Genomic DNA, 16,219 nt, shown 5'->3' on the forward strand with positions numbered 1-16,219 from the left:
ATGGTATTTTTGACATTGTTCCTTTTCATTGGTGAATTTGTATTTCTTTTTTTTGTGTAAAGCTTGGTTCAGAGTTGAAGACAAACGAACGGAAGATTCAAATTAGGGTTCTCAATCCAATTCAATTGTCAATTTGGTTTGGAAAGTAAACCGAGTTGTTAATTCGTTGTCCAAATCGAATTCGATTACTTTGTGAAAAGATAGTGTTTAGGCCTTTAGGGTCAATGTTATTGCCATTCGGGTCAGATTAAGACTTTTGTTCGGTTCCGAGTAAAACAAAAATTCAGTAAATTATAAAAGAAGCATTAATGTTATGTACATTCCTTCTCGTAAACTGCTCTTATCTTTTTTTTTTCTCTACATCGAAAAAAACACTAATAAGAACTCATACATTGTTTATTTATAGGCTTTGAACCATGGTAAGGTTTTTATAATCCCTGAGTAGATGACGAAGAAGACGCAGCAGCGCGGAAATGCTTGTTCCCGTGCTCTGCTGCCAGATGGTCTGAAGCCGGTCTCTTTGGTCTCAACTGCAAATGACAAATTTTACAAGACCAAAAAGTTAAAGAGATTTAGGAGAAAACAGCCAAAATCAACAGTTTGGTCATCTGAAGAAGTTAAAGATTTGTTCTATATCGTTGTCTTTTGTCTATTCACTGAAGAAATCCTGTGTTATGAACTGTATATATGAGGGAAACAACGGTGATTTGAATAAAAGAATCAAGAAGAACTATGAGGAAAAAGAGTTGAGTTTTCTTATAATACCTTTTCTTCAGCTCGTTGATAGAAGCTGCGTATGAGAATGTTTTTCACTTCTGTAGTTATCACTACAACCAAAACAAACAAGGTACAACATTAATAAAAAAACGTACATGTGCTCCATGAAAAAACTCGAGACTGTTGAAATATGATCAACACCACATTTATTTGACTTAAGAAGTGATTCATGGTAAAGACAGTAACTAGATCGCTATATATCAAAGCAAGTTCAAAGATCAGTCAGTCTCTAGCCAAGATCACTACTTCTGAGGACCAATTTTATACACTATAAAATGTAACAAAATTCGAAAATCTCTAGCCGAAGAACATGCAAGGTTTGGAAAAGAAAGAAAAAAAAACGAGATATGTTGTGTCACCTTGATCTGGCGGTGGAAGTGTACGGTTGTGAGTAGGACGATAGGTGGTAGGTATCATCCTCTGCAAGAAAAATATGAACAAAAACTCATATCTTTGATAATAATAGATCAAAAATCTAACCTTTAACTCAAACAAAACAAAACAAAACAAAAAAAAAGAATGAAAACTTGCATACTAATTTACAGTTGATATGAGATAACTAAAGCCAATGGAAACGGAAATTATGATTCTAAGATCAATCAGTCCTGCCAAAAATTGGCTAATTTTTTTCTTGGTTTCTAACAATATTGATGAAAAACTGAATCTTTCCGATCAGATTGTGAAACTAAACGTTTGGGCCTAACTCTAGAAGAACCCAGCTTGTGAAACTAAACGTTTCTCAACCCAAATAGTATATATTTTCTTTGTTTTTAGAGTATCTTATTACGTAAAGTTTGGGTTTTGAAAATTAGTTATTTATAGGATCACAACGTCTTAAGTACACTAATGAGATGTTGACATATGTCAAAATATTATTATTTTTTAAAACAGTTAATTAAGATAATAACATAAAAATTATTATTTTTCAAAACAGCTAATTAAGATAATAACATTAAATCTACATAAAATTTACATCTTTATATCTAAAAAAAATTCCTAAATTAAAAAGGAAATTTGACAAGACTAATATATTTTTCATTGTATGCTAATTATATTATATGTGTATTCTCAATTAAATTTTGACATGTATATACAAAAAAATAATTCATTAAGCATGTATATTATTATTAATCAAGAAATAGTGAATAACAAATCTAAAAACATAACATAAGTTATGTCAAAAGAATTGTTATTTTTAAAACCTAATAGGAACAGCTAATTAAGAAAATAACATTATATCTACATAAATTTTACATGTTTATATCAAAAGCTTTAATCTTTAATTTGTTTCTGATATAATTTTGCCAATCTATTTTTGGTCTTTTATTCGTACGGATTCCTCAATGGAAGCTATCAGATGCAATGAATTGGAATCAAAGTATATAAAGCCCGCTAAATTAATCGAGGATGTTGACACTGATAGAGATTCCAAAAGTAATTCTACAGTAAGTAGCGTTAGAAATTTCAAAGATTAGTCGGCGGTTGATGTATTTGGTCAAAATCTAGAGTTTTCTCTTCTGGATCATGTCAATGATTCCGGTACTGAAACAAGAGTTGCTTGACCGAGTAATTGAGAAGCGATTTTGTAATTTGGAAAGTTGGAACGGTAAACCGTTTTAAAATTGGTTTCAAACCTGATTTATGTGGTTTTCTATCGAATTTGGTTCGTAAACCGTTTAAATCCAGATATATAGAGAAATATATGAGAACTTTTGATTCAGGTAGAAATAAGTTGAGAACTTACGATTCGAGAATATTTGAAATGAGGTCATAGTTCTAAGTAGTTTTGGTACAATGTGATACTTCTGAGGAGTAAATAACGCATTGATCCTTAACGTGATTATGACATATATCATGTTTTGGATTGTTTATAAAGTTTCTATTTTGTATATCTGAATTATCTAAGGCTTTATATATACCATCATGATTACAATATTCAAATTTTTATTTTTATTATGTTATATTAACTTTCTTTCAATTTATCAACTTTGATTGGGTTGGTCATAAAATCATTGTAATAGAGTAGATAATTTTCACCAGTTGTTCATCTAAATATCTTTGGAGTAAAAAAATTCATGGTTAAAGAAATTATGTCACAAAACAATTTTAGTAATTATAAGAACTATAATTATGCCAAGCAACATAAAATTTGTTTAATTTGTTTAAAAGACATTATATAGGTGGTGTTAAAGAGCATACTTTAACAATAAAATAATTTAGGGTCTAAGAGCATATTTCTAATGGTGAAACATACAATAAAATTGTACGTGGTTACTACATTATATGTTGCTTTAATGAATTCTTTGTATTTAAAATATTTTGTAATAAGTTGTGAAACGTTTTTGAAATTTGACAATAATAATATTTGTAATGATGAGTATTTGGCAAAAGTTTTGGTAGGATATTATTTAGGTTTAGATTATTGTAATATTTATTATAATATATTTAAAATATAAAGAAGTGTACGAAGGTAAATATAAATATGATTTATGGTGGGATATAATTTAGCTTTACATTATTGTAATATATTAAAAATATAAATATAAATAAGTGTATGAAGGTAAATACAAATATGATTTTTTTCTCTAACCAAAATTATTTATATATTTACTTCAAAAAATAAAATTTCTTTTATATTTTTAAAATTGTTTTTAGTTGTTTAAAAATTATTCTCTTCAACGATTTTAATACCCGCACATCGTGCGGGCCCTTATCTAGTTTATATTAAAGAAATGATGGTTCATTAAAGGTTTAGATTAAAAAGGAAATGAGTTATATCCACAAAGTTCACTTACTGTTTCTGTAAAAAAAGTTTTGATTTGTTTTTATATATAGTTAAACGTATATGAATTAGAGCGGTTTCAAAATAAATAATCTAGTGAAAAAATGATTTTCAAATTTTTGCGGAGTAAAGACAAAACAAAACGTGATCTCATACGGATTTATGTGGTCAAAATGTAAATCAACAAGTTTTTCGAATTTTTTAGAACAAAGAATTGTCTTCGGACACAAATAAAACCTACAATATATGAATCTGTTTGGTAGTGACCATCAGAACGTTATGTTTTTTTTTTATCGATAAACGAATTCTGTTTTGTAAATTATATTTTTTATTATCCAGTACTTTTATATATTATTCTCCAAAGTTTTTTACTTAGGCAAGCCAAACTGAAGTTTCTTATGTTAAATCTCAGTCCACCTTCATTCCATCTTCCTCTAATCACCACCAAAAGTGAAAATATTTCTCTTTGAATTTTAAAATTTCAGTGGTTTTTACTTTTTTCTTTTGCCTTAGACAAAGATGAGGAAGAGGAACAAACACATGAGGAAGAGAAACAAACGCATGCTCTGTCACCTTCGCATATAATTAAAGTCGCAAGTCGTAACAGTGAGATTTATGTTAACTAGATGAGTACCCGCGCTATGCTGCGGGTTTTTTCTATTTGTATTTTATACTAGACATTTTATTAGTTTAGTATGCAGAATGCATAAGATAGAGAAGATGAAACTGAAGAGAGCCAATTGAGTGAATTCTGAGAGTCTGACCATCTTCTGCCAGAGGTGTAGGTAACGGAGAAAACGTTAATATATCCCGGTATTACAATAATGATCTTCCTCAATTCTGATCTTTATTATTAGAGCAGTTATACCATCTTCTAAAACGTAAGAGAAGCCCAAAAGCGTAGGATTTTTTGTTGTGCTTACATTCTCACATGCTGATGTGGCACTCAAAGGGAAAGAATTGAGCAACTTTCATAGTATAGATTTACCTATGTACATTGTATTATAGGTCAAGAAGGAAAACTTCCACGTACGTGTTTATACTTTATAGAGTACATAAAAGAGGCGTAACTTTATGTTGGGATCGAGTCAAATAAGATTCTTAACCACTACAACCATAATTAACATGATTAAGTTGAATTAGTCGTTTATCCGTACTTTTGATACACGCCATTTTAATTACGCCACTTCAATTGTAAATGACATACGTAACAAAATTAATTATATGCTATAGTTTATGATCGCGAGTCATTTACATAAAGTTTATAAACATATAAACGTTTGATGTTAATTACCAATCTCACCTTTACCTTTACATATAAATATCTAATTATGTCTTGTTTTTATTCATAGTAAATTTCTGAGACAGAAAATGATGAATCTTGATATAAGATCAGTAGAGTCAAATGGGTAGCCGAATTTTTTTCTTTTATATATAGTGGTTAAAGGAACGAGCCAATGTAACTAGTTTCGAACATTTTTCTTGTAGGACAAAACATTCTACTTAATTACCAAGTTACAGTACATCAGATTGATTCTAAATTCCATCTGAACATTCTATTTAATTATGATATATGTATGCAACGACTACTACACGTACCTTTAACCATAAGTTCCATTACATTGATAGGATTGAGTTTGAATGGGTTACTCGTACGTATCTAGTGATGAGGGTATGATCTTACAGTATAAATTATATTAGGATCATCAGTAGCAAAACAAAACAAAAATTACTTTTTAAGAAAGAAAGGTATAGTAAGTTAGTAGCGCTTACCAAAAATTTGTATATAGTTGAATCAAGTACAATTTGATGCATATATTTTGAACGTTTTAAAAACATATACTGTATATCCCTAGGACTGTAAACTCTAATAATTAAAGATATATTAGGTTTGTATATCAAGTAATATTTTTATAAGAAATTATCACATGGCATGACGACATATTACATATATATGTTGTCCCAAGCCAATACATCTCATATTAAAAAGAAGAAGAAGAAAAGAGATAGGAAAAATGAAAGAGATAGGAAAAATGAAAGAGATAATAATAAAAGTATAATAATTACAAGTAAACTAAATGGAAGTAAAAAGCAGTTGAACAGAAAATTAGGTGAACTTAGTTGGCCTCAATGCCCTTTTACCCTTACTTCTTCTTATTCTTCTCCTCCTTCGTTTGTCTTCACAACCTATCATTACACATCTATAAATATAGTGAGAGATAAAGAGACTTATAACAATGGAGAGAGAAGACATTAATCGTATGTTAAACCTAGATGTCGAAAACAACAACACCTTCTCTTCCTTTGTGGACAAAACTCTAATGATGATACCTCCATTAACATTTTCCGGCGAGGTGGAGCCTTGCTCTTCTTCTTCTTGGTATCCAGAAAGCTTTCATGTGCATGTACCGCCACCGGCTCCTGAGAATGATCATCAAATAGGAGAGAAAGGGAAGAATAAAGAGAAAGAGAAGAGATCGAGGAAAGTTCCAAGGATTGCTTTTCATACGAGGAGTGATGATGATGTTCTTGATGATGGTTATCGTTGGCGAAAGTACGGCCAGAAATCTGTCAAGAACAATGCTCATCCCAGGTATATATTCCTTGTATAGTCGTCGTATATATTAGTTTATTTATACGTGAATCTCTATGATTTCATTATATTATTAAAGTTGATTTCCATATACAGAATCGACCAAAAACTATCATGGCTAAAGAAAAGATTAGTTAGCTTAACAACCGGCAGGTCTGGCTCGATCGACGATCTTGTTTGTGTTTAACGTTACACGATATATACATATAGAAAATATACAGTACCTTTTAGTTGCAAAAATTACAATAATTTCTAGGTTTACGATAACATTTATTAAATCAATTTCTTTCTAAACCTAAACTCTTGTAATTTTGGAATTTTACGATGTGAATATACATTAAAATAAAACATAAAATAAGTAATTTTCAAACATAATTATTATCCTATAGTTCTATGTAAAATATAGGGATAATTATCCTATAGTTCTATGTAAAACATAATTATTATCCTATAGTTCTATATAATTTCACAAAATGTAAATTATATATATTGTCACAATGTCATTATTAATCTTGTTTCAAAAAATGCAGGAGCTATTACAGGTGTACGTACCACACATGCAACGTGAAGAAACAAGTGCAAAGATTGGCAAAAGATCCAAACGTGGTCGTAACGACTTACGAAGGCATGCATAACCATCCTTGTGAGAAGCTCATGGAAACTCTTAATCCTCTCCTCAGGCAACTCCAGTTCCTCTCTAGTTTCTCCAATCTCTGATGAATATATTAACGTGTTAATTAATGGTGTAATTACTTAAAGCTGATTAAGGTGTTAATTAATCACTCCACTGACCCTCCCACGAGACAAGTCACAAGTGTATAGAACAGATTTGAAACGGTATACGACTCTTTGCACATATTGATTCATGCCCTGACTTCGGGAATATCTCTTGAGTTTCAGCTTCCATTAGGCATATATGTCACTTATTTATATATTAACATTTCTTAAGAACATATTGAAAACAAATCTTTGTTTTAATAGTTATTTACAAAGAAAGTCATTGTGTTTTAGAAATATAATCAAAATTCATTGAGGATAATATTGAAAAACCTTACCAACGGATCGAATCAAAATTGACATCAAGAACCCGAAATCATGATCATTTCGGATCTTCCTTAATTGTTAATATGAAAATCCTTTGGTAATATTCCGCTGCAAAAAAAAAAGCCACATTAATGATCATATTCACGACAATCATCAATATCAAAATGAAATTTAGTCCTATAAATATAATTGGAGGAGTCGTAATTGTGGATATCTGTTGACATAAACACACTCATTAAAAGTAAATAAAACCCCGAGCATATTACAAGCAATTTTATTTAGATAGCAATTTTATTTTGATCGTCATTAAAAGTTAAACGCCAGCTAAATACAAACTAAGGGTCTGACTAGTTCAAACGCTGCGGTGGCGGGAGATTACGGAAGCGAGCGATTACAGTTTCAAGCGTTATTAAGTGTTTTGAACGACTGATTTAGCGGTTTAAAATTGGTGCGTTTGCGGGAGGTTTACGACTGGTTGACCAGCGGGTGCAATAGCGGTTGGAACATAATAAATGTGATATCTAATATATAAATGTTTAAAAACACCAAAAAATTTTATTAAACTTGATTTATAATTAAAATTTATTAAAATAATAATTATTCAAAAAAAAATTCATATTGAAATACTTATTCTTTTATGCATTTGGCTTTTCACCAAAAATTTAATCAAGTAATTTGATAAATGACAAAACATATGCTTTAGATCGTAGATCTTTTCTCCTTTCTCTTAGATCGTGGGTTAGTAGTTGCATCGGTAAGAATAGTCAAGTGAGAGTTGAGAAGAGTCACTGGTGATTTGTTTTAATATTTTTCACAAATAATCTTATTTTCTTAAATTTCTGATGAAATATTATATTTATTTAGATTTTTTGAATTTATGTGCGATGTGCCATTAAATTTACATCCGGATTATTGTTAATTGGAATATTGTTTTCTCCTAATTGTTTATTTTATAATCTCTGCAATCGTATCCATACTTTATTTTCTCCCATCCTTAATGAATAAAATGGTTTCATTATCATTAATTTCTTTTAAGATTTTTTACAAAAAAAAAAAATTACAACCGCAATCGCCCGCAACCGCAAACGCCTGCGGGAAGCAGCTTTTAGAATTCAGTGATTTGGAACGATTGGGAACGATTAGAAGCAGTTTGTGTGATTGGTTCCAATCGCTAGCAACCGCTACCACCCGCAAACGTAGTGTTTGCGAGAGGTAGCGGGAGAACCAGTCAACACCTAAATAATAAACAAAACACGACTTGCACACACCGGAATCCTAAACTCTGTTCATGCCGTGGGAAAGTGATAAATTACACTAAAGTTTATTATGTTAGTGTTGTCTTTTAACTCCTAAGTGCCAACTTCCCTTCGTTCTACCCTCTCAAGTTCCATGATGATGTCGGTCCGGTAGGCCTCGCGAGCCAGTAGGAGCGGGCACCGGATGGTTTCGGTTTCCTATAACTGCCTCGGTTCTATAAGCAGCCGTTGAAAAAGGTGACTGAACCAATGGTGACTGAACCGGCTGTGAACTGGTAAGCCTAGTGGAAGTTTGAGACTGTTGGGTAGGTCGGATGATCATGTGGTCAAGAGCACTGGAATGAGAACCGGGCACAAGACTGCCTCGCATTCTCGGGCGCCAGTTGGTTGTGTCAGGAGCGGTCAAATCTACATCCATTAGGTCACTGGTTCGAGAAACAGATTGAACAGGTGGACCACTTGAGTGCTGCCTTTGAGTGCTTACATGGTTATTACTGGTTAGACCTCTGATGCCATAACTATTAGGCTGGCTGAGTACTCTAGGGACATGCTGAGACTGAACATAAGACGAAACATTCGCTGGCGACTGGCTCGTAGCTGGAATTGGGACCCTCCGGCTCTGCAAGGAACACATATCATCAACATATGAATACTCAAGCAAAGAAACCAGTCTCTCAAACGAAATCACAAACCTGATATGGAGTTGTCATTGATGACGCTTGATATGGATAAGTCTGGTTCAATCTCGGACTAGAGGCTCTACCAAGATATGTTCCAGTGGGGGTAACAGATGAAGCATGAACCTGAGAGACTTGCGGAGAGGGATTCGGTATGGTGAAGCCAGTGGACGTAGTTGCTGGTCTATCTCTCGGAGATGGTGTCTGTGAGAATGGCACAGGTACCAGCATTGGATCTATGGACATGGGTGTTTGGGACAAGTTTGAGTATTGTTGACCTGTTCCAGTATTCGAAGCTTGATGCGGTTGTGGCGCAGTGTTTTCCAAAGCAGATAATATTACCTGGTCAAGTGCGATCACATCAGATATATCGAATATCGAACAGTAATCATCGTTTGAAGCTTCTTTATTTGTGTTATTATTAGATCGACCCTGAGCATCAGACAAACAGGGCTTCCGATCCTCAACCTTGTTGTCACCAAAAACTTCCATTTCGGCATCATCATCATCATCATCCCCCGTTAGATCAAAAACAACTGGACCAGAGTTTAACAAGCTCATTGGGTCTTCTAGATCATGAATGATCTCACTCACAGGTTCCACTCTCTGGTCAGTTTTCTTTGCAACCTTCCATGAACCATCAGCATCGATGATTACACCAGCAGCGTCGTGTCCCACATCTTTTAATATCTAAGGATATATGATATGAGACGATTTATCAGACTTAAGCAGCAACGCATAAATGAAGCAGTAATTAAATTACAACGTAAATAGCTACTTGCCTTGGCCATGTTTTGATCTAAACGTATGTCAGGGTAGCAAACAGGTTGATTGCAATGTGGGCAGCGCCAGGATGGATTTCTCATATTTATGTTTACATAGTTTGAGAAATCAAAAGCCTGCAGCAGAAAGTACCACATCAGTAACAAATATTAAGAGAAAAAAAAAGGTAACATCCACATTAAAACACTGTATGCCGATTTAAAAGGATGGAAACAGAGAATATTGCATGAAATTTGGTTGCATCACCTGAAGATGTTTACACAACTGGCCCTTGACTGGAAGCTTGATCCGCCTGCGACTGTTTTATTGGAGACTAAATCACTGACCAAAAAAACCATAACATAACACAGTGGTACGTTAAAAAGTAGAAGTGGTACCTTATAGGACAATTGAGAGATACTCGTGATGCCCCCTCAATGATGTCTGAATCTATAGACAGGTAAGAAAGTACAGAGCAATTAGTTTGGGAAAATATTTCTTATAGTTATGTGGTTGCCAGTCATGGGAGGATTCAAAATGGAATAGTACAAAGCAATAGAAAAAATGCTCCACTCTCCTATCTTATGCTCTTGAAATACCTGGACTTGATTCAATGACTTTGGACTGAAGGTAATCTTTAAGAACAGGTTGTTCAGGCGGCATTACCACTCCCGTAAATGCAATTATGATGATGCAATTACCTTTGAACAATCAAGCATCTTAATTAGATAATAATTGGAAAACATGGGCTACAGAAAATCTATATATATATATATATATAACAGATTAGATACCCTTAAAATTCCCCATCACTTGGAGAAGATTAGTTCCGTACTTCAGCTGTGCAGTAACATTTGTAGGGAGTTGAGGCCCTGAATCCTGGATAAGAAAGAAAAAAAAAGATAACAATAAACAAATAAACATGCACAAAACCAGTTCAGAGAAACAAAATCCAATTAAAAGTCAAAACTGCACACACCATTGCAATATTAACTCTCTTCTCTACCCCCTTTCCATTTAACAGGAAGCTGCAATTTTCATACGAAAGCCAGGAATGTTAAATTCGATCATATTTCGTGTCAGTAAGGAAAATAGCAAAAAAAGTCTCCTACCTGACTTCTGGAGGATTTGCAATACAGGCAGACGTGTCTATGTTGTCTGTTTGGGCAACAAATAGCCGCTGAAGTGAAGAACAAACAAGAATCTGGAGTAAGCGATATGCTAACGAAAAGGCACAGAGAGTGGGCACATGAACAAGATGAAACAGATTCAAAATATATATGAAGGACTGGTAGATAGAATGCAAGGAATGGTTAAATTCACATGGCAACCTAAATGCACAGATATCTATTAAAATTAATAAAGAGAAACCCAGAATGACATATCGAATGGCTAACAGATGAGGAAATACATACAATTTTCTGTTGGAGTGAATGTGGCATATTCTTTGAGATATGGAAATCATGCGCCAGCATTTTGTAGCCAGCCTGTCATGCAAGGAAAGCCAAACAAAGAAAGAGCACACTTAGAGAGGGTAACATATCAGAAATAGATGTTTAGAACAGAGGACAAGCTCACCTTCACTTCAAAAGAAACAAGAACATGACCAAGCTTCACAAACGGATAGAACCTGGGATCAGAAAGAAATAAATTACAACCAGATCTTAGATTTGTATCTAGTGAATACTTTTCTACTCAACAAGTTTTTGGTATCAGCTAGCTTGTGATAAAATTTTGAAAATATTCACAATCCCTGGTAAGTTTGTTAAGAGTAAAATCTATCTGTCAATCAACAAAGCCACACGGTGAAAGCAAAACCTACTTCTCCATGATCTGCGAAAATGTACTGCCGGGACTGTTGATGCCAGTGATAGTGCTTCCAGAACACCCAAAACTAGTCCTTATCTGAATAAGAAGGAAAACATTAATATCATCACAATCCAAAAAAAAACCTGCTATCAGATTTAAGCCATGATTCGGAATAATACAGACCTCATCACCAAGAGCTAGAAGTTCTTGACTCTCGCTATCCGAAAACCATCCCAGTTGACAAGCATGCTGTGACATTAACAAAAAAAATCAAGCATGATATGTCAAAAAGTACCAAAGATAGTGATAAAGCCGAAACCTTTCTACCTCAATCATTCTAAACCACAGGAAATCTAAACAAAAAACTGGCATCCAGAGAATAGAAGCACTAATCCAAACACTACTATAATTCTCTGGTGTTACCTTGATCGAGATCATGAGCACCATAACAGCCGTCTTAGTGTACACATCAGTTCCATGACGGCACACCTACATCCACATCATATCATCATAATGGCTTTATATACATTAATGCAGATCTATCTAACACAGTAATCGAGAAAAAAAAATAAAGAACCTGTTTGAGCAACCCGGGGAACTCTTCAACCTTCTTGGGAATATCATTGTTGGCTATAGCAAAATCAATGCCTCTGAAACAGAGAAATCAAAACAATTCATCAACACCCAAAAGAGTACAAACACTCAGATTACGCACGCACATGTTAATGTAGAGTGAGAGAGGAAGTAAGAAAAAAAATTTACTTGGCGAAAGAGATGCAACAGATCTGAAAGTCCTTAGAATCAGTCTTAGGTCCGACTTGAATGTGGTAACGTAAACGTTGAGTCACAGACGCTAATCGGAAGGAATTGACCAGTGACGCTGCCGTCTTCTCCCGTAATCCACTTCCAGTCACCGCCGGACACGTCGCCGCCTTCGCCACCGTAGACATCAAGAGCTTCAATCACAATTTTTTTTTTTTTTTTGGAGTTTTGAAATAATAAAATCAAAACAAAGAAGAAACAGAAATTTGAAGAAGAAGAATAAATCAATTACTCAGCTAAATCGAACATAAATTAACCCTAAAATCCTCTGTTACCTTTTTTTTTCTCTTTTTTGCTTTTTTGATGTTTCCTTGTAAGTTGTAACGGACTTTTATTATCGTTCTGCGTTTAAATGGTCTTTACGTTTTTTTTTTTTTTTGTTTTTTTTATGAAATTCATGTTATTGTTTCTTTTTGCCCTTATACTTTAAAGGGTTTTTCGAAAGGTCCCTAACGTTTTAGAATTAATATTAAAAATCCCTGCTTTAGATTTATAAACTAATGTAGATTTTTTTTAAAAAAATTGGTTATTAAAAAGTTGTAAAGGTAAATAATGATCAGATTCGATATATAAAATCTGGTCTTTTATTGTTTTGGATCTGACTCGATATGATGATTTAAATTCAAACATTCAATTTCGATACTATAGATGATAACACAAGTAAAGATGATGTTCCGATGTTAACCGTTAGATATTTTTGATATAACCATATGAGACACAAGTTATCGTATATTAAATGCTGCAACACATAAATGTAGGCATTTAATTTTATGTTCCTTTTCTGTTTTACTGCATTCATTTCTAATCTTGGTATTGACTCCTTGAGATGGACACTTCGTAGTTTCGTATAGTCCCACCACAGTACTTGTCCAATTTTAAAATGTGGTAATTTGGGGTTGGTAACAAAGTTTTTTTTTCAGTACCATCATAACAATTTACAAGTAAGAAAAAGTAGTTGCACCTGAAATAAGTTATTCATTCTCTTTTTTTTGGTAGGGGCACAGTGAGAAAAAGATCTCCCTGCTATTTATTTAAGAAAAAGAAAAAATTACAATCTAATGTATTTGGGGAGTGCACTCCTCGAGCATTCTCCTCAACTAATAAAGACATATCATCCGGAACTAACTCCAACAATTAAAAACCCAAAGGTAACGTAAAAGCATAGTCGGCTAGCGCATCTGCAAAACAGTTCGCCTCTTTATACACGTGTGAAACACAGACTATCCAGTCCCTAGATAAAAAGCCATGGCCAGGCGTACCAGGAAGGACATAGGATAAGACTCACTAATCCCTGTCCTTAAAAAATCCACCACCATTTTTGAATCCACCTCAACCTCCAACCTTCGAATATTCTTCCTCCATGCTATATAGAGTCCATAATAGATTCCCCATAGTTCTGCTAATTGGGCTGAGCAGATACCAATATTAAGCACAAAACCACCATACCACCTACCTGCATGATCCCGCAAAACACCACCCGCCGTTGCAAGTCCTGGATTACCACGGGATGCACCATCAGTGTTTAATTTAATCCATCTCTCAGTCGAAGCATGCCATGCAACCATCATTACCACTCGTTCTGCTGAATGCGGTTGATCCTGAACCACCCTAGTAGCTTGACCAACCTCCCTCGCCAGATCCCGGAGAAACCGTACCCGATCCCTGCATTTACCATTGGTCCCAAATATATTTCCACATCTCCATTTCCATCCCCACCAAACTTCCATAGCAAACAATGTGGACCAAGATGCCTCTGCAGCATTCCCTGCATTAATCAAATTATTGTACAACCAGCCAAACAACGTGGTGTGGAAGAAGACTTGTCTCTTTCGAGCCGGTACAAGACGAGACCAAACCCCGGACATCGTCGGACAGTCACGTAAAATATGCATATTGACTCCTCACCCCCTTTACAGACCAGGAAAATATTTGTGTCTCCAAGATGTCGTCTATACCTCTCCTGATTTGTCATGATGGCTTGCTGAGAAACCAACCAAAGAAAAAATCCTCACTCTCTCTAGCGCCACCACCCTCCATACCTTTGCGTAGAAAGCTGCCATATTTGGCCGGGGTACACTATTTGAAATTAATAGTGCATAAGCAGATTTTACTGTAAATCTCCCATCAGCTGTTCCTCCCCAAGACAGTCGGTCCTTAGCTCCAGTCACGTTATCAAGCACAATTGCAGATAGTTCCAATCTTGTGTGATAGTCAACATACGGCAGAATGCTCTCCCACAACCAACTTGATTCGTCCCTCCATAAATCTTTCACCCGAAGCGCATTACTTCCCTCTGGTAATGGTGACACCACACAGTCCTTCAACGAGCGCTCTGTTAACCATTTATCCTCCCAAAAGCGGATAACTCGACCATTCCCCAATACCCATCTATACCCTTGGCAAACCACATCGCGCAAACCAACACGCAAACTCCGCCAAGTAGAAGAACTAGGTTTCTTAGTAGACATCTAACCAGGATCCTGAATTTCTCCTACCTTATATTTACTCTGCAGGACACGTGCCCAGAGACTAGTCCGATCCACCAACACTCGCCAACCCAATTTAGCGAGGAGAGCTTTATTCATATGTTAAGAAGCACAAATTCTCAACCCTCCCTCACAACGAGGTAAACAAACTCTATCCCACGCAACTAAGTGTTGCTTTCGCTTCTCTGGTGTACTACCCCACAAAAAATTCCTTGAAACTTTGTCCAACCCATCCAACACTGACTTTGGCAACAATATTGAACTCATCGTGTGAACTGGGATGGACAAGAGAACCGACTTAGTTAGTGTAAGCCTTCCCGCCATGCTCAACAACCTTCCATTTCACCCTGCTAACCGTGATGTGACTTTTTGAAGGACCTCGCCAAACGTATCTTTGTTGATTCTCTTCTGCAAACTGGCATTCCCAAATACTTGCCCAGGTCCATAGTTGCTTTAATCCCACTCTCATCACTGATCTGCTTCCCCAGCTCCCTCGAAACATTATCAGAGAAAAAGATCTTGGATTTCTCCAAGCTAACCTTTTGACCCAATGCAACACAAAACTTCTCCAAGATTCGTCGAATAACACGCACTTGGGATACTGAAGCTTCCGTAAATAGTATCAAATCATCCGCATAACAGATGTGTGACAACTTAGGGCCACCACGTGAGAAAGCAATAAGTTTCCACTCCCCCATTATTATCGACTTCTCAATCATGTGACAAAGTCTCTCAAGGCACAACACAAAGAGATAGGGGGATAGAGGGTCCCCTTGACGTAATCCACAAGCTGGTGTAAAAGCTTCAGTTTTCTCACCAATCCAAAGAATCGTCATTGAGGGGTCTCTCACACACTGGAGCACCCATTGAACCCAACAATCCTCAAAACCAGCTGCTACCAAGGTATCCTCAAGAAAATCCCACCTGATTCGATCGTATGCTTTCTCCAAGTCCAGCTTTAAAAGCATCCAACCCTTACGCCCTTTCTTTTTACGCATCGAGTGAACCGCTTCCTGAACCAAAACAATGTTATCAGTACTCAACCTCCCCGGAATGAAGCTAGATTGGGCTGGACCAATGAGCTTCGAGATCACCCCCTTAAGTCGTAACACCATTGTCTTTGTGATAATCTTAAACAAGACATTACATAGACTAATGGGGCGAAACTGGTTAATTGTTTCTAGCTTAGGAACCTTTGGTATCAGCACGAC

General features: G+C 35.2%; 2 protein-coding genes and 1 pseudogene across 3 annotated transcripts; 1 reads left to right on the plus strand and 2 right to left on the minus strand.

Annotated features, from left to right (window-relative positions):
* Positions 1 to 271: 271 nt before the first annotated feature.
* LOC104724521 (DET1- and DDB1-associated protein 1) lies at positions 272 to 1,334 on the minus strand. Its single transcript, XM_087471943.1, has 3 exons — positions 1,137 to 1,334; positions 766 to 827; positions 272 to 530 (listed from the first exon to the last, which is right to left on the minus strand). Exons 1-3 carry the CDS (start codon positions 1,192 to 1,194, stop codon positions 429 to 431), a joined length of 222 nt encoding a protein of 73 aa, XP_087328069.1. The 5' UTR covers positions 1,195 to 1,334; the 3' UTR covers positions 272 to 428.
* A 4,407-nt stretch (positions 1,335 to 5,741) lies between these two features.
* LOC104724522 (putative WRKY transcription factor 24) lies at positions 5,742 to 7,118 on the plus strand. The gene is made up of 2 exons (XM_010443020.2): positions 5,742 to 6,152; positions 6,683 to 7,118. The coding sequence occupies exons 1-2, from the start codon at positions 5,797 to 5,799 to the stop codon at positions 6,867 to 6,869; spliced, it is 543 nt and encodes a 180-aa protein (XP_010441322.2). The 5' UTR covers positions 5,742 to 5,796; the 3' UTR covers positions 6,870 to 7,118.
* A 1,351-nt stretch (positions 7,119 to 8,469) lies between these two features.
* On the minus strand, positions 8,470 to 14,990 carry LOC104724523 (E4 SUMO-protein ligase PIAL2-like; annotated as a pseudogene). The gene is made up of 22 exons (XR_015571371.1): positions 14,562 to 14,990; positions 14,428 to 14,503; positions 13,976 to 14,287; positions 13,782 to 13,930; positions 13,575 to 13,647; positions 12,798 to 12,850; positions 12,463 to 12,632; positions 12,278 to 12,350; positions 12,124 to 12,189; positions 11,884 to 11,949; positions 11,714 to 11,796; positions 11,470 to 11,521; positions 11,307 to 11,378; positions 11,004 to 11,071; positions 10,871 to 10,919; positions 10,686 to 10,770; positions 10,491 to 10,592; positions 10,290 to 10,341; positions 10,159 to 10,210; positions 9,912 to 10,028; positions 9,145 to 9,819; positions 8,470 to 9,071 (listed from the first exon to the last, which is right to left on the minus strand). The product of XR_015571371.1 is annotated as an E4 SUMO-protein ligase PIAL2-like (transcript).
* Positions 14,991 to 16,219: the final 1,229 nt, after the last annotated feature.

Source organism: Camelina sativa, chromosome 11 (genome assembly GCF_030686135.1).
Source record: "Camelina sativa cultivar CO46 ecotype springtype chromosome 11, ASM3068613v1".
In the NCBI taxonomy this organism is placed as follows: Eukaryota; Viridiplantae; Streptophyta; class Magnoliopsida; order Brassicales; family Brassicaceae; genus Camelina; species Camelina sativa.